The sequence below is a fragment of the Phyllobates terribilis genome, unplaced genomic scaffold (assembly GCF_046119375.1).
Source record: "Phyllobates terribilis strain yellow unplaced genomic scaffold, ASM4611937v1 Scaffold_8__6_contigs__length_399053987, whole genome shotgun sequence".
In the NCBI taxonomy this organism is placed as follows: Eukaryota; Metazoa; Chordata; class Amphibia; order Anura; family Dendrobatidae; genus Phyllobates; species Phyllobates terribilis.
In genome coordinates this window covers 335,545,973-335,572,501 of record NW_027362768.1, presented here as the reverse complement: position 1 = coordinate 335,572,501, position 26,529 = coordinate 335,545,973, and the positions used below count along the sequence as shown (strand labels likewise).

The following is a 26,529-nucleotide window of genomic DNA, read 5'->3' as shown; positions in this document are numbered from 1 at the left end:
GGAGTCACTCCTCTTATTACCAGCGTTCTAAGTCCTGGTGTTCTTTGCCCATCCTTCATTCTTGATAGTAAGATTACAGAGGCAATCAGTGAAGAGTTAAGGGTGGGTACATAGCAATGGAGGAGGATTGTAATCTACCCCCATCCATCAAAAAATGTATTCTACGTCTTTTTTATGGGGTCATATTTGTACATGGGGTTACTAATTGAGGTGGGACTCAGCAGTTAAGAGTTTAGGGATGCTGCTCAGCTCATTCATTTTAGAACAGAGGAAACAATGTAACACTCCATTTACTGTTCTCTTTTACATATTTGCTGCTGTAACTCTGCTCATATTTGCTTGTGTTATCAGTATCCGCAGCAAGAAACTGGTAATGCTGATATTGGCTAATATACTTTACCTTTTCTCTTAGCTCAACATATACTGAGATTAAAAAATATGATTTTATAATACTCTGCCGGGAGATGTTTGTGCTATAAGTGTCTCTATGTGGCCATCTAGTGGTTGTGATCTGAATTGCAGCCTGTAGAAGGTTTTGCTAATTTGCTGCAATTATGTATTGAATCTGCATTGTGAAAAAAATGAAATATTTGCTGAAAGCTAAGGGGTGAAAGTCCAGTATTGGACTGGGGTGCCAAGGGTCCACCAGTAACAAACTCCAGGGCCCCACTTTTCATCTACATGCAAATGTGACATTATCCTCAATCACAAATGTATATAACAATGAACAGTGTTAATTGTTAAATGAATATGATGCTGCCTTTGTCTGCACACAATGATGCAAGTATATAAGAGGGGGCCCACCTGAGGATTCTCTTGTTCTCCCGTGGGCCAGTCCAAGCCTGGGTGTCACAACTGTAGAACAAATAAACTATACAGTATATTGCCATACAAAGAAAGTATAAACTTAAAGGGGTTTGTCACCTTCAGTAACTTATTTTTTCCTTTACTTAAATACATGTATTTTGGGCTAAAATTCATTTTTGCACTTGGGATCTATTAAAAATGTTGCATCGTTTGGCATTCTACAGGTTCTTTGTTTCCCTGTGCATTTAAGTTAGATATGATCTATGGTCATAAATCAGAGAAGAGGAGCTCACAAAAAAACAAACAGATATAAGAATTACAAACTCACTGACCGATTCTCAGTGAACTCATTCTGCAGCCAGCCAGCCAGTAATAGAAAGTACAATACATAAGCTACAAGTGCCAAAGGGGGCAACATTTTTAATGAAACCCAATTGTAAACATCATTTACGTGCAATTAAGTTAAAAAAAGAAAATTGTTCCGCCAGAGGTGGACAACCCCTTTAAATGGAACCTGTCAGGTCCCATGAGGATCCCCAAGCACTACTGCAGGAGTTCGGGTGCATTTAAAATTTTTTTATTCTAATAAGGTGTTTGATGTAAGTTACTAATGTTGCAATGTTTGCAGAATGTAATTTTATTCTGCAGTGTCACATAAGCAGGACTAGTTCGATTGGACTTCTCTTCCTCTGGATTAGTCCTTCCTCTCATCTTCTAATCACACCTTTTTTTGACACCCTGCAGAATGGTGCTACTATAATGTTGGTTATATGCAGGCTGTCAAAAAATGGTGTGACTAGAAGATGAGAGGAAAGACTAGTCTGGTGGAAAAAGTGAACCGCCAGACTAGTCGTGCTTCATTTACATATGTGGCGCAGCAGGATAAAACTGAACTCTCTTTAAAGGTTGCAGTGTTCGTAAGTTACATAAACTACATTATCAGAATGAAGAAATTTGCATTGATACTACTATATAGTAGTACTTAAGAACAGTCATGGGACTGACAGGTTCCCTTTACATAAACGTTCATGCCAAGGAGAAAGAACAAATTATTTACGCATCTTAAAGACCTTGTGCAGGACTTTTATATTGATGGCATATCCGTAGGATAGGTACAGTTGTACTCAAAAGTTTACATACCCCGGCAGAATTTTTCTTTTCTTGGCCTTGTTTCAGAGAGTATGAATGATAACAAAAAACTTTTTCTCCATTCATAGTTATTGGTCGGGTGAAGCCATTTATTGTCAAACTATTGTGTTTTCTCTTTTTAAATCTTAATGACATCCAAATGACCCTGATCAAAAGTTCACATACCCTGGTGATTTTGGCCTGATAACATGCACAGAATTTGACACAAATGGGTTTGAATGGCTCCTAAAGGTAACATCCTCACCTGTGACCTGTTTGCTTGTAATCAGTGTGTGTGCATAAAAGCTGAGTGAGTTTCTGGGATCCAGACAGACTCTTGCATCTTTCATCCAGCCACTGACTTTTCTGGAATGTGAGTCATGGGGAAAGCAAAAGAAATGTCAAGGGATCTATGGGAAAAGGTAGTTGAACTGTATAACACAGGAAAGGGATACAAAGAAATATCCAAGGAATTGATAATGCCAGTCAGCAGTGTTCAAACTGTGATTACCACATGGAAAATCAGGGGCTCTGTAAAAACCAAACCATGGTCAGGTAGACTAACAAAAATTTCAGCCACAACTGCCAGGAAAATTGTTCGGGATGCAAAGAAAAACCCACAAATAACATCAGCTTAAGTTCAGGACTCTCTGAAAATTAGCGGTGTGGCTGTTTCAAGATGTACAATAAGGAGGCACTTGAAGAAAAATGGGCTGCATGGTCGAGTCGCCAGAAGAAAGCCATTACTGTGCAAATGGTACAAAGTATCTCACCTACAATACACCAAACAGCACAGAGACAAGGCTCAAAACGTCTGGAACAAGGTAAATTGAACTTTTTGGCCACAACCATAAACGTTACATTTGGTTAGAGGTCAACAAGGCCTATGATTAAAGGAACACCATTCCTACTGTAGAGCATGGAGATGGCTCGCTGATGTATTGGGGATGTGTGAGCTACAAAGGCACAGGAAGCGTGGTAGAAGTTGAAGGAAAGATGAAAAATACTGGAGGCAAATTTGCACTCATCAGCCCGGAAGTTGCTCATGGGACGTACATGGATGTTCCAACATGACAACGATCCAAAATACAAGGCCAAGTCGAATTGTCATTGGCTAGAGCAGAACAAAGTGAAGGTTCTGGAGTGGCCATCTCAGTCTCCTGACCTCAATATCATTGAGCCACTCTGGGGAGATCTCAAGCGCGCAGTTCATACTAGACAGCCCAGGAATTTACAGGAACTGGAGGCTTTTTGCCAAGAAGAATGGGCAGCTTTACCATCTGAGAAAATAAAGAACCTCATCCACAACTACCACAAAAGACTTCAAGCTGTCATTGATGTTAGAGGGGGCAATACATGGTATTAAGAATTGGGGTATGTGAACTTTTGATCAGGGTCATTTGGATGTTTTTGGTTGCCATTAAGATTTAAAAAGAGAAAACACAGTAGTTTTACAATAAATGGATTCACCCAACCAATAACCGAGTGGAGAAAAATTTTTTTTGTTATCATTCATATTCTCTGAAAAAAAGGAAAAATTCTGCCGTTGTATGTAAACTTTTGAGCACAATTGTATCAATATCAGATTGGTGGGGACCGACGCCAGTCCCTGCAAGAGTTGGAAGCAAATAGCGTACAAAGCTGGAAATCCACTCCTGGTATCGTAGTAAGGCTCTCATTGAAGTGAATGTGACTGAGCCGCAGTACCGAGAACAGCCACTATGCAGAGTATGGCGCTGTGCTGTTCTGGCTCTATACATTGTGTACTTTCAGCTGCCATGTGACCTCCAAACTGAATGCTGGGAATGTCAGGTGTCAGCCCCCCGTCAGTCTGATCATTATCAAAGTACTGGACAACCCCTTTCAATAATAAAGTTATAGCAAATATGTTTTGTAATGATCGCAACAGGAAATGATAGTTAAAATCAAGTCGCGTAGGAGCATTTAATTCCTTAAAGCTTCGCCATATGTGAGAACAATTAAGAGCTAAGAAAAGACAAATTACACTCCGTTAATTGCTGTCACCGCCGGTTTCTCGTTGGCATCATCATCTTCAAGGGGAGAGGTGACTTAAGAGATTTATGAACAGAGCACAGCCATCTCTTTGCTCATAAGGTCGCACTGATTTAATGAGGTCATGTGCTGGGAATGATACTCTCTGAATGCGAAATCATTTATCGATCATTATATACTTGCGGCTCAAAACACTATGAGTTCATTAACTTATTAACTTAACTATGAAAAACTTTTTTAATTTGTCTTTTGGTTAAAGGTGAAGTCCCCTCTTCTAAAGTGAGGGCATATTGTTACAACCTGTGGGACCCCAACCGATCTCTGGAGGACCCAGCTGCTTATACACTACAGGGAAATCATATTGAGAACTGTGTAATATTTCATTCTAACTGTGGAGGCGCTGCAGGTGGAAGTGAATACTTGCTGAAGGTTTCCCTGGTGACTATAAACAAATGAACAAATTTCCCCTTACCTTCAGTGAGGCAGGTCTTGCAGATTTTCTTTTTCCTCTATCTGAGTACAGGAGATGCTGAACTTGGCAATATGTAATTTTGATGTATACTTTTCTATAAATTGATTTAGTATTTCTATGTTAAGAGATGCTTATTGCAGCCAGGGCTTAAAACTAAAGAGTCATGTTAGCTCCACCCACATAGAGAAAGCCTGTGAGTCCTGCTGACTCCATCCACATAGAGAAAGCCTGTGAGTCCTGCTGACTCCACCCACCTAGAGAAAGCCTGTGAGTACTGCTGACTCCACACACATAGAGAAAGACTGTGAGTCCTGCTGACTCCACCCACATAGAAAAAGCCTGTGAGTCCTGCTGACTCCACCCACATAGAGAAAGATTGCTAGTTGTTAATCAGTCTGTGTTGGCAGCACAGTCATACTCAGACTTATTCTATGTCGGTGAAGGAAGAAGAACTCACAGGCTTTCTTTAAGTTAGTGGAGATAGCAGGACTTATAGGCTTTATTAAAGTGAGTAGGAAAAAAGAGAATTCACAGACTTTATGTGGGAAGAGGAACCAAGACTCACAGGCTTCCTGTGTGGGTGGGAAAAGCAGGACTCACAGGTTTCATGTGTAGCTGGGGGAACCAAGATTAACAGGCTTCTTGCATGGGTGGGGGAAACAGAACTCACAGGTTTCATGTGTGGGTGGGTGAACCAGGATTCAAGCTTATTGTGTGGGTGGGAGAAGCAAGAATCACAGGCTCCCTGTGTGGGTATGGGAAGCCAGACTCAGGTTTCTTGTGCAGGTGGGAGAAGCAAGACTGACCGGCTTCTTGCATGGGTGGGGGAAACAGAACTCACAGGTTTCATGTGTGGGTGGGTGAACCAGGATTCACAATCTTATTGTGTGGGTATGGGAAGCAGGACTCACAGGTTTCCTGTGTGGGTGGAGGAAGCAGGACTTACAAGCTTCCTGTGTGGGCAGGGGAAGCAGGATTCACAGGTTTACTCTTTGAGTGGAGGAAACAGGACTTACAAGCTTCCTCTGTGGGCAGGGGAAGCAGGATTCACAGGTTTACTCTTTGAGTGGAGGAAACAGGACTTACAAGCTTCCTGTGTGGACAGTGGAAGCAGGACTCACAGGCTTCTTGTGTGGGTGAAGGAAGATGGACTCACAAGCTTCCTGTGTTGGTGGAGGAATCAGGACTCACAGGCTTCCTGTGTGGGTGGAGGAAGCAGGACTCCCAAGTTTCATGTATGTGTGGAAGAAGCAGGAGTCACAAACTTTCTGTGTGGGCAGGGGAAGCAAGACTCACAGGCTTACTCTTTGGGTGGAGGAAACAAGACTCACAAGTTTCCTGTGTGTGTGGAAGAAGCAGGACTTACAAGCTTTCTGTGTGGGCAGGGGGAACAGGATTCACAGGCTTACTCTTTGGGTTTAGAAAATAAGACTTACAAGCTTCTTTTGTGGTTTCCTGTGTGGGTGAGGAAGCAGGACTCAGAAGTTTTCTCTAAGTGAGTGGAAGAAGCTGCATTCATAGATTTTATGTAGCACAAGGATGGAGGACTGATAGACTTTCCCTCTGTACGTGGGGGAAGCAGAACTCACAGACTTTCTTTATGTAGGTGGGGAAGCAGGACTCACAGGCTTTCCCTATGTAGGTGGGGAAGCAGGACTCAAAGGCTTTCCCTATGTAGGTTGGAAGCAGGATGCACAGACTTTCTCTAAGTTAGTGAATGGAGCTGGACTCAAAGGCTTTGTTTATGTGGGCGGGGGAGCAGGACTCACAGACTTTCTTATTGTAGATGGAGTTGGTTTACTCTATGAACCCTTCAATATTTAAACACTTTTATCATGAAAATACAAAATTACAGAAAACCATGAATCACTAAGGTCAGTATCTAACACCTTATATACCATACAGGGGCGGATATATCATTGGTGCAACCTCTGTAAGGAGGCCACTTCTACCTCTAAAGCAGGTGGAATTGTGCATTATCTGAGGTATTGGACTGCAAAGGTCCCATAAACTCTCCCTGCACAGGGCCCTCTTCTGTCTGTGTCCATTAGTGATACCATGCTTCCCTAAGAAAATTGTCTCATCAGAGAGGAAGAGGACTAGAACTCTATTGCCACCTACAGGAAGTAGGTGGCACTAGAGTTCTAGTCCTCTTCCTCGCTGAGAGACAATTTGCATATTTCCCAGAGGAGCACTGCGGCTTTAAAAGTCTCCTCACCTGACAAGCTTAACATGTCACTCTCCGCAAGGAGAAATATTACCCCTTGATCCCTAAGAAAAGAGACATGAAAATTCCACTTTACATATGTAAATATGATCTAAATTAACATGCTGCAAAGTCTTCTTGACCAGCACAGGATGCTCGGATGCTAACGGAGCTCTCTGCTCAATAACTTTCTGTTGGATAGCATCTGAACATTGGGCGCACCTCTCCAGATGTGACATCTATGCATCAAAAAAACATTTCAATAGTGGTTTAGGAATCATACAATGTTCTGCCTTCGCTGTTAGACTATATGACAGCAGCAAATGTAGAGTAAATAAAGTTCTTCACATGCCGTTGAGCTGAAATGATCATTTATCTTGGGACTTCGCTGTTTGTGCACAATGATAGCACTTCAAATCGAAAATGAGTGGTGCCAAATGACAAACTTAGCTCTGCTGTGCTACTTCTCTACATTTGTTTACCTCTACCTGAATTCTCTTAGCAGTCTTATCGCCCCAGCCCTTCTTAATTCCACTATCACCTCTCCATTTCCAGGTCTTACCGAGAACGTCTAAGGTCTCTTATCTCATTAGCACCAGAGCTTCGTACAAATACGATGTTTATCTCCACATTTTTTTTTTTAGGGTTTGGTCCCTCGGTGGCATCTTCTTCATCCTGTGAAAAAATCCTGATGAAAATGATTGTTTGTTTTTTAGTTAGCAACATTTGCCGATAACATATGGTCTGGGAATGCTCGGCAAATATGAAGCTTTTACTAGCGAACAGGAGTGATGGTTGGAGAGCAGATGCTGTCACGCAGAGCGTAGCACATTTTCCTTCACTCTCTGCAAAGAGTATCTATCACTTTCCTGACATTTTCTATGTCTTGGAGGAGGAGAAGTGATATTAATTAGAGCTGAGGAAACAATACAACACTTAATTTACTGTTCTCTTTTACATATTTGTTGCTGTAACTCTGCTCCCAATTGCTTGTGTTATCAGTATCCGCAGCAAGAAACTGGTAGTGCTGATATTGGCAAATATTCTTTACCTTTCTTCTTACCTCAAAATACACTGAGAAGAAAAAATATGATTTTATAATACTCTGCCAGGAGATGTTTCTGCTATATATGTTTCTATGTGGCCATCTAGTGGTTGTGATCTGAATTGCAGCCTGTGGAAGGTTTTGCTAACTTGATGCAATTGTGAAATTTGCATCGTGAAAGAATGGAACATTTTCTGAAAGCTAAGGGGTGACACAACTGTAGAACAAATAAACTATATGGTATTTAGTATAAACGTAAAGGGTTTTGCCGCCTTTGGAAACATTTTTTTTTTCTTTACTTAAATGCATGTATTTTGGGCTAAAATTCATTTTTGCAATTGGGAGCTATTAAAAATTTTGCATCATTTGGCCTTTACAGGCTTTTTGTTTCCCAGTGCATTTAACTATAGCATTTTTTTAATGTTATTCTTATAAGGTGTTTGATGTAACTTACTAATGTTGCAATATTTGCAGAATATAATTTTATTCTGCAATGTCAGATAAGCAAAGGCTGTCCAATGGAGGGTCTTATCCTCGGATCTTACAATCATGCCTCCCTGGGCTAGATTGACAGTCTGCACATAGCCAACTTTATGGTAGCACCATTTTGCAGGCTGTCAAAAAAATGTGATTGGAAGATTCGAGGTACGACTAGTCTGGTGGAAAAAGTACCCCACCAGACTAGTCCTGCTCTATTTGGATATGCAACGAGGCAGGATATAACTGCATCCTCTTCAAAGGTTGCTGTGTTACTAAGTTACATCAACCGTATTATTAGAAAACTGATATCACATAGTATATGCCAGGACTAAAGAATGTACAAATACTGAAAACATAGATTTTTATTAGACAGATTGAAAAAACAAGTATATTTTATTTATTTTACTCACTTACACTGCTCAAAAAAATAAAGGGAACACTTAAACAACAGAATATAACTCCAAGTGGATCAAACTTCTGTGAAATCAAACTGTCCACTTAGGAAGCAACACTGATTGACAATCAATCTCACATGCTGTTGTGCAAATGGAATAGACAATAGATGGAAATTATTGGCAATTATCAAGGCACCCTCAATAATGGAGTGTTTCTGCAGGTGGGGACCACAGACCACATCTCAGTACCAATGCTTTCTGGCTGATGTTTTGGTCACTTTTGAATGTTGGTTGTGCTTTCACACTCGTGGTAGCATGAGACAGACTCTACCACCCACAGAAGTTGCTCAGGTAGTGCAGCTCATCCAGGATGGCACATCAATGCGAGCTGTGGCAAGAAGGTTTGCTGTGTCTGTCAGCGTAGTGTCCAGAGGCTGGAGGTGCTACCAAGAGACAGGCCAGTAGACCAAGAGACATGGAGGGGGCCGTAGGAGGGCAACAACCCAGCAGAAGGACTGCTACCTCCGCCTTTGTGCAAGGAGGAACAGGAGGAGCACTGCCAGAGCCCTGCAAAATGACCTCCAGCAGGCCACAAATGTGCATGTGACGCGCCCCCTGGGCCAGTGTTGTTGGGGATACCCGGAGCCGGATCAGATGGGGGTTGTAGTCTCCGAGTGGCTGTGACCCGGTCCGTGCCCAGGGTGTCAAGCTCAGTGTGTGGCAGTCCTTATGATGTTACTAGATGTTCTTTTGTGTCGACTACGCCACCCGTTGAATTGCGGTCAATACGGCCGCCGCTGCAGCAGGGTCCACTGAGGCCGGTGATGTGTGTGCAGCTTAGGTAGTATAACCCCCAACGGGAGGGGTATAGCCTCAGGGGGTCAGCCGTGGAGGATGGTGGTTGTGAAGGTGCAGCAAGGAGACTCAGAGGCATAAAATGCAGTTCCAGGGTTTTACTTACTGGTGTTGCTCGGGTCACTGTGTACAGCAGTGACCACCCAAGCCGTGCTGCGTCCACCAGGTCCTGGACTCGGTCAACTCCCAGGCAACTCCGGAGTGTGGTCCTGAGCTCCTTTCTGTCTCTCCCTTCTTCTGGCCGTTCCCACCAGGGATCCACCTAAGTCCGGCTCCCTCGGGCCTCTTGTTGGTCAAGCCTCCTCTGGGCTCCCTGACCCTATTCTTGGTCTGCCTTCCGGGTGGATTTAGTGGGTGATCGTGGCAGATCCTGCCCACAACCTCCGGTTCCTGGCTAAGGTGTGCTGTAGCCTCTGCCAGCTTGGGATCCGGTACCCTGTTGCCGACCCTTCACCCTATTAGCTCTCTTATGGGCTCTTGGGGTCCCCTCTGCGCCTCTGGGTCTCTCTCTCTTCTCCTCTGCTCTGCTTCTCAGGCTCTCAGACAGACTGTCTGACTGGCTGACTGGCTGACTGACAACTGACTGACCCTGATCTAAGATGGTTCCCACCTTATATACTCCCTCTATGTGTGAGCTCAGGTGACCAGCACCCAATGAGCTCCTAACTTTACCCAGGCTGCTCCCCCTATCTGCCCCTACACTACTGGGATGTTCCACCCCCCTCCCACTCCAGCCAGGAACAGACACTGTCGTACCTGCACATTTCTCTAGTGGGAGTACCATCGGTCTGTTCCCCGGAAATGGGATGTGTGTAGTGCATGCAGGTAACTGAGCTCAGTTCCACACTCCATCCTTACCCGGGAGTGGAATATCACACCTCTGGGTTGAGGTGCAATACCCCTGTAGCAGCCGAATCCTCAGGGTGCTACACATGTGTCTGCACAAACGGTTAGAAACCGACTCCATGAGGGTGGTATGAGGGTCCGACGTCCACAGATGGGGGTTGTGCTCACAGCCCAACACCGTGCAGGATGCTTGGCATTTGCCACAGAACACCTGGATTGGCAAAGTCGCCACTGGCGCCCTGTGCTCTTCACAGATGAAAGCAGGTTCACACTGAGCACATGTGACAAACGTGACAGAGTCTGGAGAAGCCGTGGAGAGCGATCTGCTGCCTGCAACACCCTTCAGCATGACTGGTTTGGCAGTGGGTCAGTAATGGTGCTCACCAGAGGTAGCCTGACTGCCATTAGGTACCCAGATGAGATCCTCAGACCCCTTGTGAGACCATATGCTGGTGCGGTTGGCCCTGAGTTCCTCCTAATGCAGGACAATGCCAGACCTCATGTGGCTGGAGTGCGTCAGCAGTTCCTGCAAGATGAAGGCATTGAAGCTATGGACTGGCCCGCTTGTTCCCCAGACCTGAATTAGATTTGAGCACATCTGGGACATCATGTCTCGCTCCATCCACCAACGTCACGTTGCACCACAGACTGTCCTGGAGTTGGCGGATGCTTTAGTCCAGGTCTGGGAGAAGATCCCACAGGAGACCATCCGCAACCTCATCAGGAGCATGCCCAGGCGTTGTAGGGAGGTCATACAGGCACGTGGAGGCCACACACAATACTGAGCCTCATTTTGACTTGTGTTAAGGACGTTACATCAAAGTTGGATCAGCCTGTAGTGTGTTTTTCCACTTTAATTTTGGGGGTGACTCCAAATCCAGGCCTCCATTGGTTAATAAATTTGATTTCCATTGATGATTTTTGTGTGATTTTGTTGTTAGCACATTCAACTTTGTACAGAACAAATGAGAATATTTCATTCATTCAGATCTAGGATGTGTTATTTGAGTGTTCCCTTTATTTTTTTGAGCAGTGTATATAGCGCCATTAATTCCACAGCGCTTTACAGACATTCTGGGCACTGTCCCCATTGGGCTCACAATCTATATTCCCTATCAGTATGTCTTTGGAGTGTGGGAGGAAACCGGAGAACTCGGAGGAAACAAGGCAAACACGGGGAGAACATATCCAACATAACAGACACAGAGATAAATGGTGGGTGAGCCACAAAGGAAAAGCCTTACACGCCTTCGAAATGTGGTGCTGGAGAAGGATGTTACCATGGATACCAATACCATGGATGGCAAGAAGAACAAATAAATCAATTTTGGAACATATCAAGCCACTGGAAGCAAGGATCACCAAGCCATGACTTGCATACTTTGGACACATCATACGAAGAGAGCAATCACTGGAGAAGGACATCATGGTCGAAAGAAAAGAAGGAACAAGGCGAAGAGGAAGACCAGCAACCCGATGGCTTGATGCAATCAAGATAATGATGGAGAAGACCCTGGTGGACCTATCTAGGCTCGCACAAGATCGATCTTCCTGCAGATCGTTCATCCATCAAGTCACCATGGCTCGGGATCCAGAAGAAGCCTGTTAAAGAAGAAGAGGAGCCGCAAGGGAAACCCCCGAAATGAGGCACCAATCAATGTCCAATCACTGCAAAAAACAGTATATGAAAAAATTATATATAAATATGTACAGAATATCATACAATTAGTAAGTAAGAAGGTTAATTCAGGCATGAACGTGATGTCATGGTACTGATTAGAGTTTGCAGCAAAAATAATTCCATGTAGGTTAAGTCACATAAAGTACAGATAATGAATACAAAAGTGTAGAAATAATGAGGCTCCAAGCTCACCCACAAAACACCCGACAAGCGTTTCACCAGTGCTTCATCAGGGGTGATTGGTTACACTCTATGTCCAACCACATTATTAGAGTGAAGACATTTACACCCATATTGCTTTAGTAGCACTCGTTAACAGTAATGGGATTGACAAGTTGCCTTTACTTAAAACCTAAAATGGGTTAAATTCCCAATCGAGCGCTCTGCAAAAGGTACCAAACTTTAAATTAAAAGCTAATCAGTTTCATTATATATAATATCTCTGTTTTTCTGACTGGTAGTATGATATCAATTGATGCAAATTATGTATGAACTTTAAAAGCTGGTATTAAACTAAATGGAAGCTGTAAACATTCTTAGATAATGCGCTCCCCATAATAGAGGCAGCCTCAGCAAACTGCGCCCCATTCAGAGTGGGTCCTACATTAGTTACATTTCCAGCGTCTATAACAGGTACGTGATAAAAATAAAAGGGAGCTGTATAAATCAAAAAGCAGAGAGCCCCCCTAGTGGCAACTGTGTGCATTACCCATGGCTGTCACATTCCTTATGGTATCTACTGCACTAGATATAGATATTAATGCGCTGATGCAATGGAACAGTTACTCCAAAAAAATTCTCTAGAGTAATATAGCAGCTGGAAAGATTTTTAAAGCAATTTATGTAGGAGGTAATATGTAGAATACCATCTAACGGTCTACTTAGCAAGCAGATATGGGCAGCTGGCATCGTCTAGACGAGTGGTCTCCAAGCTATTGCCCTCCAGCTGTTATGTGTTATGTGTTAAGGCAGTGCTGTAAGAAACAAGGAGCAGAAGTGAAATGTCATCACTTTAAAAGAGCAGAAAACCAGTTTAAAAGGTTATTTTTATCTTCATATTTGTATATTGTTGTATAGTGCTGGTAAATACAAGTAATTTTGCAATTTACTGCTTATTAAAATCTCCAACCATTCTTGAGATATAATCACTTTTCTTTTGTTTACAGCTCGTTGCCCAGGAGACCGACCACCGCTGCTAGACAGCAGAATTTGCACATTGCTCAAAAGCAGAGATGAGCAAATCTGAACTGTGAAGTGGGGGCATTGTACCATGTCAGAGGCTGAATTCTCAAACACAGACCTCTTCTGGAAGTCTGTTTCATAGTTCGGGAGTCTGGGGAGGACAGAGAGAGAGATCCAGAGTCCAGGTCCACATTGATTTCAATGGGGTTCGGGTTCTGGTTGAAGTTTGGTCGCTATTCTGGGACTCGAACCAAACTTTGGAGTAAAGTTCGGTCGGGTCCAAGAACCCGAACTACCACGGGTCCGCTCATCCCTACTCATAAGTTCTTTTCTACTGAGCTTGTAAGCACTGCTTTCAAGCTGGCCAGGATTGCTGAAGTGTGCTGTTACCTATTAATCCCAGCCAGCTTCAGCAAAATGCTTACAAGCTAGACTGCAGCGGTGGTTGGTCTCCTTGGCAAAAAGCTGTAAACAAAAGAAAAGTAGCAAGGGGTTTTCCTATATTTAGGGGAGACAACTAGTGATGAGCGAGCACTAAAATGCTCGGGTGCTCGAAGCTCGGGTCAAGCACATTGGAATACTCGGGTGCTCGACCCGAGCAACGAGCCCAATGTAAATCTATGGGAAACTCGACCATTTTTCTGGTGGTCCCCCCCCGGCGGTCTGCAGAAGGTCAAAAATTACCCAAATCGATGGGAACAGTGCACAATTAAACGTCAGGCAGGCAGAATATATAGGCAACCAGGGTATATAGGAGGGTGCATGAAAAACATAGCAGGGCACTTGGAAGACACTAGTGCCCTCCGATTTTCATGCACCCGTCTCTTTAAAAAAGCCGGCCGGCAATTCATCAGCGGCATACACCGGTACCCGACAATTTAGAACAGAAAGAATAGAGCTTCACACATAGATTAGATAGATAGAAACATGCCAGTCACATATATAATAAGTACAGTGACAGTGTTGGTTACTGTACTTGTTAATTAGTGTTAAAATAAAGGATTTATTAAAAAAAAATAATAGTGTTTTTGTCATTTTAAAAAAGCCGGCCGGCAATTCATCAGCTTCATACACTGGGAACAGAAAGAATAGAGCATCACACATAGATTAGATAGATAAAAACATGTCAGTCACATATATGATAAGTACAGTGATAGTGTTGCTTACTGTACTTGTCATTTAGTGTTAAAATAAAGGATTTATTTAAAAAAAAATTGGCGTGGGGTTCCCCGTAATTTTAGTCTCTAGCGGAGGTTAAGCAGATGGCTGGGGCAGATGTTTGAAGCCTGGGAAGGGGGTAATACCCACGGAGCTTCCCAGGCTACTAATATCAGCCCCCAGCTGAATACCTAGCCTTTACCAGCTATTAAAATGGGGGACCCTCAAAAAAATGACATGGGGTCCCCCCTATTTTACTAGCTAGCAAAGGCTAGGCAGACAGCTGGGGGCTGATATTAATAGCCCAGGAAGGGTGCCATGAATATTGGCCCCCTCCCAGGCTAGAAACACCAGCCGTCAGCCGCCCCAGAAATGGTGCATCCATAGGATGCGCCAATTCTGGCACTTAGCCTCACTCTTCCCACTGCCCTGTAGCGGTGGCAGTGGGGTAATAGGGATGGGGTTGATGTCAGCTTATAATGCCAGCTGACATCAAGCCCAGGTTAGTAATGGAGAGGCGTCTATAAGACACCCCCATTACTAACCCCATAGTCAAAGTTAAAAAAAACACAAACACCCAGAATAAAGTCCTTTAATTGAAATAAACACACAATTCTTTAATGTTCTAAATTAAACCATACCTACTGTCACGCCCATTCCAGCTGAAGCCAACGATCTCCTGCAATAAAAGTAAAATAATAAAGCAACCTCATCTTTACCTTTCCATGGTTCCCAGGATGGCTCCAGCTCTGCTACATTCTCATGACAGGCTGGATCGCAGCCATCCAGCTTGTCATGCCGCAGACACTGAGAAGTGCAGGCATGCTTGCGCTCGGCAGTGTCTCTGAAGGATGACAAGCTGGATGGCAGCGCTCAGCTGCAATCCAGCCTGTCAACTCAATGCCATCCCAGCATGGGAGAATTTTCCTGCTGAAGCGCTGAGCGCAAGAGAATCTTCCCACGCTGTCAGTAACGTGCATGAGGTGAGCATGAACTCGGCTCATCTAGATGCCGTCACAGCCAGACACTGAGGAGCGCAAGCATGCCTGCGCTTCTCAGTGTCTGTGGCATGGCAAGCTGGATGGCAGCTTTGGGCTGCGATCCAGCCTGTCATGTGAATGTAGCAGAGCTGAAGCTGTCCTGGGAACAATGGAAAGGTAAGGATGAGGTTGCTTTATTGTTTTACTTTTATTGCAGAAGACATTGTCTTCATCTGGAATGGGCGTGATGGTAAGTATGGTTTAATTTAGAACATTAAAAAATTGTGTGTTTATTTCAATTAAAGGACGCCAATATTAGACATGACCGCCATGAATTTCTAGTAAAGTATTTAAAAAAAACACAACACCCAGAATAAAGTCCTTTAATTGAAATAAACACACAATTTTTTAATGTTCTAAATTAAACCATACTTACCATCACGCCCATTCCAGATGAAGCCAATGTCTTCTGCAATAAAAATAAAATAATAAACCAACCTCTTCCTTACCTTTCCATGGTTCCCAGGACGGCTCCAGCTCTGCTACATTCACATGACAGGCAGGATCGCAGCTGAAAACTGCCATCCAGCTTGCCATGTCGCAGACACTGAGAAGCGCAGGTGACGCACCCCCTGGGCCGTGTGGGCACGTGTGTGGGTTACCCGGAGCCGGGTCTCTGGGGGTTGTAGTCTCCGTGGCGGTGAACCGGTCCGTGGCTCAGGGTGGTCAGACCAGTGGCAGTCTCTTATAGGGTTTTTATGATTTAATGTCCGACTACGCCACCCGTGGATTGCGGTCAGGGTGTACCGCCGCTACGAGGCAGACCGCTGAGGCTGGTGTTGTGTGCGCAGCAGAGAATGGGATAACTCCCCATGGGAGGAGTATAGCCTCAGGGCAGTGAGTGTGGATGATGGGAGTGATGGTGCACGAGCGCAGCAGGAACGACTCAGAGTCTTTGCAGTGCAGTTCAGGGTCTTTACTGATGATAATAAGGCAGACCCTCCCGGGAGTACTGGCTAGCATAAGAGGACTGGTCAGTTTGTGAGCAAACAGGAGTTCCCCTGGCCAGGTGGAGTTGTAGGCCTCCCCGTCTGTCTGCACTCTTCCTGGCTACCTTGCTGTAAGCGAATGGAAGTAGCCCACGTCCCTGAGTGTACCGTGTAGTGCTCACCCGTATGGCAGGTGACTTGGGGCCTTCTGATAGCCTCCGCTCCTCGATGGTGGTGCTGGTCCCTTGCTCGTGACTGAGCCTCCGGGCTTCTATGGCCAGAGGACCTGGAATCCCCTGCCGGCTGGTTTCTGCTGCTGGACTTAAAGATCCTTGCAGCCTCGGACTCCGGTGTCCGGTTCTTAGATTCTTCTGCCAGGGCGAGCTCTGCTTAGCTCCAGCCCCTGGTCTTCAGCTCCTGCTCCTACAGAGCTCCTTGCTGTTACTTTCCCTGTATCTGGAACAAAATCCAGGCTCTGACTGTCTAACCTAACCCCGCCCCAGACCCAGTTTATAAGGGCAGATTCCTCCCCTCCCAGGACTGGGCAGGAGGTGTTGCATGTTTAAGGGCTCCTGACCAGGAAACCTCCCACTTGCTCTCAGATGTAATATTTCTATTACTGTGGTAACCAGACCCCTGGGGTGCCACACAGGCATGCTTGCGCTCCTCAGTGTCTGGCTGTGACGGCATCCCGATGAGCCGAGTTCATGTCCAATGAACTCAGCTCACCTCATGCACGTCACTGACAGCGTGGGAGAATTGGGAGAATTCTCCTGCGCTCAGCGCTTCATCAGGAGAATTCTCCCACGCTGGGATGGCATTGAGATGACAGGCTGGATCGCAGCTGAGCGCTGCCATTCAGCTTGTCATCCTTCAGAGACACTGCAGAGCGCAAGCATGCCTGCGCTTCTCAGTGTCTGCGGCATGGCAAGCTGGATGGCAGCTTTCGGCTGTTATCCAGCCTGTCATGTGAATGTAGCAGAGCTGGAGCCGTCCTGGGAACCATGGAAAGGTAAGGATGAGGTTGGTTTATTATTTTATTTTTATTACAGGAGATCGTTGGCTTCAGCTGGAATGGGCGTGATGGTAAGTATGGTTTAATTTAGAACATTAAAGAATTGGGTGTTTATTTCAATTAAAGGACTTTATTCTGGGTGTTTGTGTTTTTTTTTAACTTGACTATGGGGTTAGTAATGGGGGTGTCTTATAGACGCCTCTCCATTACTAATCTGGGCTTCATGTCAGCTGGCATTATATGCTGACATCAACCCCAACCCTATTACCCCACTGCCACCGCTACAGGGCAGTGGGAAGAGCGAGGCTAAGTGCCAGAATTGGCGCATCCTATGGATGCGCCATTTCTGGGGCGGCTGACGGCTGGTGTTTCTAGCCTGGGAGGGGGCCAATATTCATGGCACCCTTCCTGGGCTATTAATATCAGCCCCCAGCTGTCTGCCTAGCCTTTGCTAGCTAGTAAAATAGGGGGGACCCCATGTCATTTTTTGGGGGGGTCCCCATTTTAATAACTGGTAAAGCCTAGGTATTCAGCTGGGGGCTGATATTAGTAGCCTGGGAAGCTCCGTGGGTATTACCCCCTTCCCAGGCTTCAAACATCTGCCCCAGCCGTCTGCTTAACCTCCGCTAGAGACTAAAATTACGGGGAACCCTACGCCAATTTTTTTTTTAATAAATCCTTTATTTTAACACTAAATGACAAGTACAGTAACCAACACCGTCACTCTACTTATTATATATGTGACTGACATGTTTCTATCTATTTAATCTATGTGTGATGCTCTATTCTTTCTGTTCTAAATTGTCGGGTACCGATGTAAGCCGCTGATGAATTGCCGGCCGGCTTTTTTAAAGAGACGGGTGCATTGAAAGCACTATTTTTTTTTTTTTATAAATCCTTTATTTTAACACTAAATAACAAGTACAGTAACCAACACTGTCACTGTACTTATTATATATGTGACTGACATGTTTCTATCTATCTAATCTATGTGTGATGCTCTATTCTTTCGGTTCTAAATTGTCGGGTACCGATGTAAGCCGCTGATGAATTGCCGGCCGGCTTTTTTAAAGAGACGGGTGCATTGAAAGCACTATTATTTTTTTTTATAAATCCTTTATTTTAACACTAAATAACAAGTACAGTAACCAACACTGTCACTGTACTTATTATATATGTGACTGACATGTTTCTATCTATCTAATTTATGTGTGATGCTCTATTCTTTCTCTTCTACATTGTCGGGTACCGGTGTATGCCGCTGATGAATTGCCGGCTTTTCATGTTTCACTGTGAGCACTGTTCCCATCGATTTGGGCAATCACTGTAATGCCACAACCACCATTACAGTGAGTGGCAGACAATCCCTGCATGATTGGTGCTCTAAATAGCGCCAAACATGCAGGACGGGGACCCGAGCTCCCGCCCGAGCATCGCGCAAGTGCTCGGCGAGCTCCGAGCATCTCGAGTACTGAGATGCTCGGGCGAGTACCGAGCAGTGGCGAGCATGCTCGCTCATCACTAGTGACAACCTATCTTTAGGATCTTGAGAATAAAGGGGTCATTGTGGCATAGTGCTGATTCCCCTTTACTGTTTTCTCTGGTACTATGTTACGGATCTGGATGGTGGAACCTCTGTGCTGCTGTGCAAGGAGGGACCAGAGGGGCGTGACTAAGTACCTATTCGGCCTGACCAAGGTCGCACGGCGGCTCAATCGACTCCGTGAACCAGGGAGGGACCGAGCAGGGGGACCAGGTGCCACTCTGGGACCGCCCTTGTATGAGAGCAGGTGACTCCCACGGGTCAGATGGCAGGAACTGACCGGTACAGCGGATGAGCACGGCAGGCAGGCTGACGGGTGGTCTGGGTAGACAAGCAGGCTGATTCGGCTTATAGCCAGACGGGTGCTCCAGGTAGGCAGGCTGGCAAGCACAACGGGTAACTGGCAGGTGCTTCCAGGTAAGCAGGCTGGCAGGCACGGCAGGTAACAGACAGGTGCTTCCAGGTAAGCAGGCTGGCGGTCACGGCAGGTAACAGGCAGGTGCTTCCAGGTAAGCAGGCGGGCAGAGCCCATAGACAGACTGGCGGACTGGACTGTAGACAGACTGTCGGGCTGGATAGTAGTCAGACTGGCGGGCTGGACTGAAGAACAGACTGGCGGACAGGACTGACTAGCAGAGGGACCTGAGAGCTGAAGCAACAGTAAGAATCACAGAGCAACAGCCTTGCACGGGCACCTCCATATTGGAGGATGTGCTTTAAATAGGGAAAGTCCTCCGGCCATTGGCCGGGGACTTTTTAGGAATGCGCGTGCGGCCCCTTTAAGAGGGAGGGAGCGCGCGCGCCCCCTTAAGCAAAGTGCCGGAAAGCTGTGTGCACCAGCAGCAGCAGCAGGGAGGCCGGAAGACGCCGGACGAGGAGCGCGGCGGTAAGGGGGGCGGCGTCTCTGCCTGGCAGGGGGCAGAGACGCCGATGCTACATACTATAGGAGTTGTCCGATACCCCAAACAACATTTCTTTAGTCTACATAGTTCGATAATGTCCCCTAAAGTACCGCACTGCACACAAGCAGTCTGTAAGAGACCAAGCCAGTGCTCAGTCTGGTAGCCTTCATCTGTTATTTTTTGTGACAACCCATCGACGAATGGAAGAGGAAGATGTTCTCTGTCTATGAGAAGTCAAAGGAAGTTGACTAATCATGGTGTTGAACAGTCATAAAATGGATCCCATACTTTCTGATAGCTTAACTTTATTTGATAGATAATATAATAAGTTAACATTATATATGAAATATCTTGTCTTACTTCTGAAAAATCACTTCGAATTATCAACCACAAGGTTTCTCTCTACAAGAATTGGAGATGGGTCTTTATCTCTCTGTAGGAAGTGAGAAGGGTCTTTGTCTCTATACAGTAAGTTTAGTCATTTTCTCTCTACAGGAAGTGAGGTTAAATCATTGTCTCTCTACAGGAAATGAGGCTGAGTCAATGTCTCTCAATAGGAAGTGAGGTTGAGTCATTGTCCCTCTAGAGGAAGTGAGGTTGAGCCATTGTCTCTCTACAGGAAGTGGAGTTGAGTCATTATTTCTCTATGGGAAGTGAGTTTAAGTCATTGTCTCTCTACATGAAGTGAGGTTGAGTCATTGTCTCTCTACAGGAAGTGAGGTTGAATCATTGTCTCTCTACAGGAAATGAGGTTGAGTCAATGTCTTTCTATAGGAAGGGAGGTTGAGTCATTGTCCCTCTACAGGAAGTGAGGTTGGTCATTGTCTCTCTAGAGGAAGTGAGTTTGAGCCATTGTCTCTCTACAGAAAGTGGAGTTGAGTCATTATTTCTCTACGGGAAGTGAGTTTAAGTCATTGTCTCTCTACAAGAAATGAGGCTGAGTCATTGTCTCTTTACAGGAAGTGAGGTTGGGCATTTGTCTCTACAGGAAGTAAGGTTGGTCTTTTTCTCTTTGTAAGAAATGTGTGCAGTTCCTTGTATCATTAAAGGAAGTGTCTGGTCTTTGTTTCTCTTTCTCTTTGTAAGAAATGTGTGCAGTTCCTTGTATCATTAAAGGAAGTGGAAATGGGTCTTTGCCTCTTTGCTCTCTTGCTGGTCAAATTACATACAGATATAACAGTCACTTGTCATTTCAGTTCAGGGCATGCAAGCAACTGAATAATGTCGGGAGCAATTCAAGCTCGGTTGAGAGTGAAAAAAATGGTCCAGCACCAATAGTGCTTTCAGAATTTTGATAAAGAAGAACTGCCCACTGAAAAAAAATTATGGCAATTTACATAGTGAGAGAATCATTATAGTTCTTGTACAGTGGGTATGGAAAGTATTCAGACCCCTTTAAATTGTTCACCCCCATAGCATGATGCTGCCACCACCATGTTTCACTGTTGGGATTGTATTGGGCAGGTGATGAGCAGTACCGGGTTTTCTCCACACACACTGCTTAGAATTATCACAAAAAGTTCTATCTTCATCTCATCAGACCAGAGAATCTTATTTCTCATGTTTTTGAGCAAACTCTATGCGGGCTTTCATATGTCTTGCACTGAGGAGAGGCTTCCGTCAGGCCACTCTGCCATAAAGGCCCGACTGGTGGAGGGCTGCAGTGATAGTTGTCTTTGTGGAACTTTCTCCCATCTCCCTACTGCATCTCTGGATCTCGGCCACAGTGATCTTGGGGTTCTTCTTTACCTCTCTCACCAAGGCTCTTCTCCCATGTTTGCTCAGTTTGGCTGGACGGCCAGGCCTAGGAAGACTTCTGGTGGTCCCAAACTTCTTCCATTTAAGGATTACGGAGGCCACTGTGCTCTTATGAACCTTGAGTAATGCAGAAATTCTTTTGTAACCTTGGCCAGATCTGTGCCTTGCCACAATTCTGTCTCTGAGTTCCTTGGGCAGTTCCTATGAGCTCATGATTCTCATTTGGTCTGATATGCACTGTGAGCTGTGAGGTCTTATACAGACAGGTGTGTGCCTTTCCAAATCAAGTCCTATCAGTTTAATTAAACACAGCTGGACTCCAATGAAGGAGTAGAACCATCTCAAGGAGGATCACAAGGAAATGGACAGCATGTGACTTAAATATGAGTATCTGAGCAAAGGGTCTGAATACTTATGACCATGTGATATTTCAGTTTTTCTTTTTTAAGAAATTTGCAAAAAATTCTACATTTCATTTTTTTTTTCAGTCAAGATGGGGTGCAGAGTATACATTAATGAGAAAAAAATGAACTTTTTAGAATTTACCAAATGGCTGCAATGAAACAAAGAGTGAAAAATTTAAAGGGGTCTGAATACTTTCCGTACCCTCTGTACATATTAAACTGGCATATTCACTTTTTATATGGAAGGGATGACAATGCCAAGACCATGCTTTTTTTTAAAGGTGACCGGGACACTTTACTTTTTTAGCCAGATTGCATAGCTCAGGGGTAAAATGATTCAAGTTGCATCTAGGCTTTGGTACCCAAGAAGTGAAGGCATTAGTATTATAAAACGTACTTGGGTGTATGGGAGACCTTGGCACAGTTTGGCATCAGTGTCCGATAGCTCCTAAATCCCTTCTGATTATATCGCCAACAGGACCATAGCCCTTATTATTTGTGGACCGAGCTGGCCTGCTTGCTCCATGCATCTTCTTTTCTTGTAAAGTTCACAGCTGTCGTCCACCAGATGTTGAACTCCATCCGGCAGATAGGCTTTGTATCTTTGGTTACATATATTGGGATGTGCTAATGCTGAAAATGGCTGCAAGGAGAAAAGATGACTGCAGACGCTGCTAAGATTTGGCACAAGGCTTTCTTTGCTTTGAGCAAAACATTGTAAATTAGAGGACATATGGTTTGTGCATAGTCTGTCCTCATGACCTGCATTGGTGCTGTATACACAAAACGGAAGAATTATTTTCTGTAAGATATTTGCAAAGTTGCTTCATGACTTTTTCATTATAATTAGAAAAAAAGTTTGCTCCAGCCTTGTGCTGGTTGCAGAATGAGTTAACTGAGAATCTGTCAGGGAGCTCATTCAGATTGAATGATGGGAGAGTTTGTAACTATTTTATCTCTCTTTATTTAGCTACTCTCAGCTGATTTATGTCATGAAACACACAGGTTGTCCACCTTTGGAGATCATTTTTTTTCTGTTTTTACAAAAATTCATGCATTTAGGACTGAAAATGATTTGTGCAATTGGGTTTCATTACAAATTTTGATTTATTTTGCTTCTCTGTTGCACTGCCTTGTGCTGGTTGCAGAATGAGTTAACTGAGAATCTGTCAGGGAGCTCATTTAGATTGAAGGATGGGAGAGTTTGTAACTCTTTTGTCTGTCTTTATTTAGCTACTCTCAGCTGATTTATGACCACAGGGAAACAAAATTCCTATAAATCCAACATTTTTATGAAACCTAAACGTAAAAATAATTTTTAGCTCCAAATACATAAATTTAAGTAAAAAATAATAATAATTGTCCCCATAGGTAGACAACCCCTTTAAGTGTTTTAGATATTTTCTTTGCCTCACTCATGAAGAAGAGCAGCTTAGAGCAAAAGTGGGTTTGATACCATCCACCAAAACTGCTCCAAAATATTGGCGCAAATTATTGACGCAAAGTAAAGACAAACTATTTAGTGATTTTTCTTTTTCCTACTCTTCCTACAAAAGCCATAACTTTTTTATTTTTCCATCAACATAGCCATAAGACAGCTTGTGTTTTTAGGATGAGTAGTTTTAAATGGCAAAATTCATTTCTTACTATAGAATATACAAAAAAAAAAGAGAAATAAAATGCCATGTGGTATGAAAGTAAAAGTGACCTGGTATCAGTCTTCTTCAGGTCAATCAAATTATATAGATACCAAACTCGCATAGTTATTTTTATGATTGCTTTATATAGAGAGCTGTCATTTTTGTTGGTACCATTTTAATCATTTTATATTGCATTTTTAAAGGGAGGTGGGGTGGTAGAAGAACAGCAATTCTAGTATTTCAATTTTAATTTGTAGCGCCACCTGTTGGAAGCAGCAATCCTACAAGTCAATATCGACCCTTTAACAAGCCTTGCAATATGACAATTTGCAGACACGGTGTTTCAGGATGTTGCCCCTCATCAGTGCAAAGCATGAGATCTGATTTGGCTAGGTGAGAGGCTCTGGACTGAGATCTAAGGGATAACGTTTCTCCTTGTGGAGAATGACATACCGGCCATGGCATGCCAATGTAAGGAGGCTTATTCGCCGTGCAATGCTCCTCTGGGAAATGTATTATGCAAATTGCCTCTTCAGAGGGGACGAGGACTAGAAACATTACCCCTTAGTGAGGTCCAGAGCCTCTCACATAGCCAAATCAAATCTCATACTTTGCACTCATGAGGGGCAATACCCTGAAATACTCTGCAAATTGAGATTCTGATTTGGCTTTTATCCTAAGTCATATTGCAAGGCTCGTTAAAGGATCGATAGTGACTTGTAGGATTTCTGCTTCCAACAGGTGGCGCTATAGAGTTCTAGTCCTATTCTTCTCTCAAGAGGCAATTTGCATATTACATTTCCCAGAGGAGCATTGCATACGCCTCCTTACATTGGCATGCCAGGGTCGGTATATCACTCTCCACAAGAAGAAATGTTACCCCTTAAATTTTAATTTGCATACTTATACAATTAAATTCTTCAGTATAGAGTAAAAATGACAATCTTCTATGAAGACCAGCCACAGGTGACTTCATTCAATTTTGCACCAGAGTACTATTTTGCAAAGCAAAATGATAACAATTCATATTTGGGGCTTCAAGTCTGACCCAAGTAGAGCCTAAGATGCAAAACAGCTTCTAAAACTAAAAGTTAAAAATGCAGAGTTCTATATGCAACTATCTATGACTGCATGAACATATCGTCACAAAAATAATCAAAACTAAAGAAACCAAAAGTCTCTGTGATCCAGATACTCATGATTATTACTAAGCTGACCAACGATCTGATTGGAAAGGGGTTAATTGGATGTGGAACTGCTCAGAAAAAAAGGTTGATTTCACACAACTAACATTTAGGCCCTAGATAGGGAGGGGACAGGGTGAGCACTAGTCAGGCCCCACTACAAACTAAAAACATCAAGGCAAACAGACAACGGGGATACACTTAGCTTGAGCAGACACCAGAGAGATAATGCCAACTGTCCTCCGAGGGCACCAAAGACGAGACTAGCCAACTGCTAGTACCCCGAGCCTGCACAGAGGTACATAAAACTATCACTGGCAACTCTCTCGAGAAACTGAGAGTTTTTAACTACCAAGCAAGGGTGTGTCAATTAGCATCAGAAGGAGGTCACTGCTGGGTCCTAAAGGGAGAAGGATATAACTATACTACAGAGATGAGAGGATCAAGAAGGCGTCTGCAATGCCAAGCGCAGTGACCTTCTACAGCCGGATCCACAGCAACTGTCTGTCACACCTGACACACCCGTGACACATAGGCTTTTAGGAGGTTGTTGATTTCGGGTCAGGAGACTCAAAGTCCATTCGAATTTTGTGGTCAGTGCTCAGACCATGAATGTTGGAAGTGTGACACTGGCCACAATCTAAAAAAAACACCATCACAGTGGTCTGCTGATGGTTCACCTCTTGGGACCCGAGATGATCATCTGTTACCACAGGGTTTGGTTTCATCCACCCTTACATTATTGTTAGTGAGAGAATAAACTATTACACACTGGTCGGTCAGATGAATGTTTGACCTTGTAATACATGGACGGGCCAGGTCCACCAGAGCGGGAGCTGCTCTCCAACTGGCTCATAGAGGTGGCTTCCAAGCTGGGCTCTCCATCTATGAAGTCTATATGACCTATCCACATGAGGAGGTGAGGTTCTGATGACACAATGCCTATGGAATATCAGCCATATTTTAAATATCATTGGACAGGAATCACACGTGCAGTCTTGGTGAAGTTTTTTGACCTTGGCAGGGAAAGGGAAGTACAAAGGAATAACCTTTCTTCCTTGATGGATCCAATACTGACTATGGCTCAAAAAAACTTTCCAGATCATCAAGCCCTGGCAGAGTCTTCGGGACTAAATTGGTCTGAAAGGCAATGCCTTCACGTATTGCCCATCTACTATATGTATATATCCATCGCGGCTCAGCTTCCAAAATAGAAAAATGTTCTTCTGCATTTTTAATATCTAAGCTCCTTGGTAAGAGATGGTTTAAATAAAACAAGTTGTATTACTGCTGATCTGCAACATCTTGCACCTAGGAGATCTTAGCACTGAGCCACCATAGCAGACATCTGTCTCACATTAACTAGAGAAACAATTAACACATTTCTTGTCATGGAGTTGTAGCACATTTTTGTGCTACATTGTCATTTTCAATTTAACCCATTATTCTTCCTCCTTATCATACAATTACATTGCGACTCATGATCAGTTTTGATTTTTTCTTTTACTTCCAGTTGGGGAACACAAGGGGATTTCAGCACCACACATGCCCTACCTGCCGTCAAGGTCAAGCTCTTCACCGAAAGCACTGGGGTTCTCGCACTGGAAGATAAAGAACTTGGACGGGTGAGACCTGGCAAGACAACTGTTGATGCCGATGCAACAATTCTTGTCATCTAAGGATAATTATCATTATGCATGACCAGTACATAGAAACCAATCCATAGACTAGTGATGGCAGAAGACCTAAAGGTCCACATAGTCCACCGCTTTCTTCTCTATATTGTTTTAAAAAACGTCTTTTTAGAAAGTTCACACATGTTCAGTTTTACTTCTGTAGTCCGCAG

General features: G+C 44.1%; 1 protein-coding gene across 16 annotated transcripts in view; it reads left to right on the top strand.

Annotated features, from left to right (window-relative positions):
• The window catches only part of CADPS (calcium dependent secretion activator), a 646,882-nt gene that overhangs the window by 326,642 nt on the left and 293,711 nt on the right, over positions 1-26,529 (top strand). For all 16 annotated transcript variants that reach the window (XM_073644657.1, XM_073644651.1, XM_073644660.1 and 13 more), the window contains exon 7: positions 26,197-26,308. In XM_073644657.1, coding sequence (XP_073500758.1) covers positions 26,197-26,308 — 112 coding nt within the window. The remainder of the gene's footprint in view (positions 1-26,196; positions 26,309-26,529) is intronic.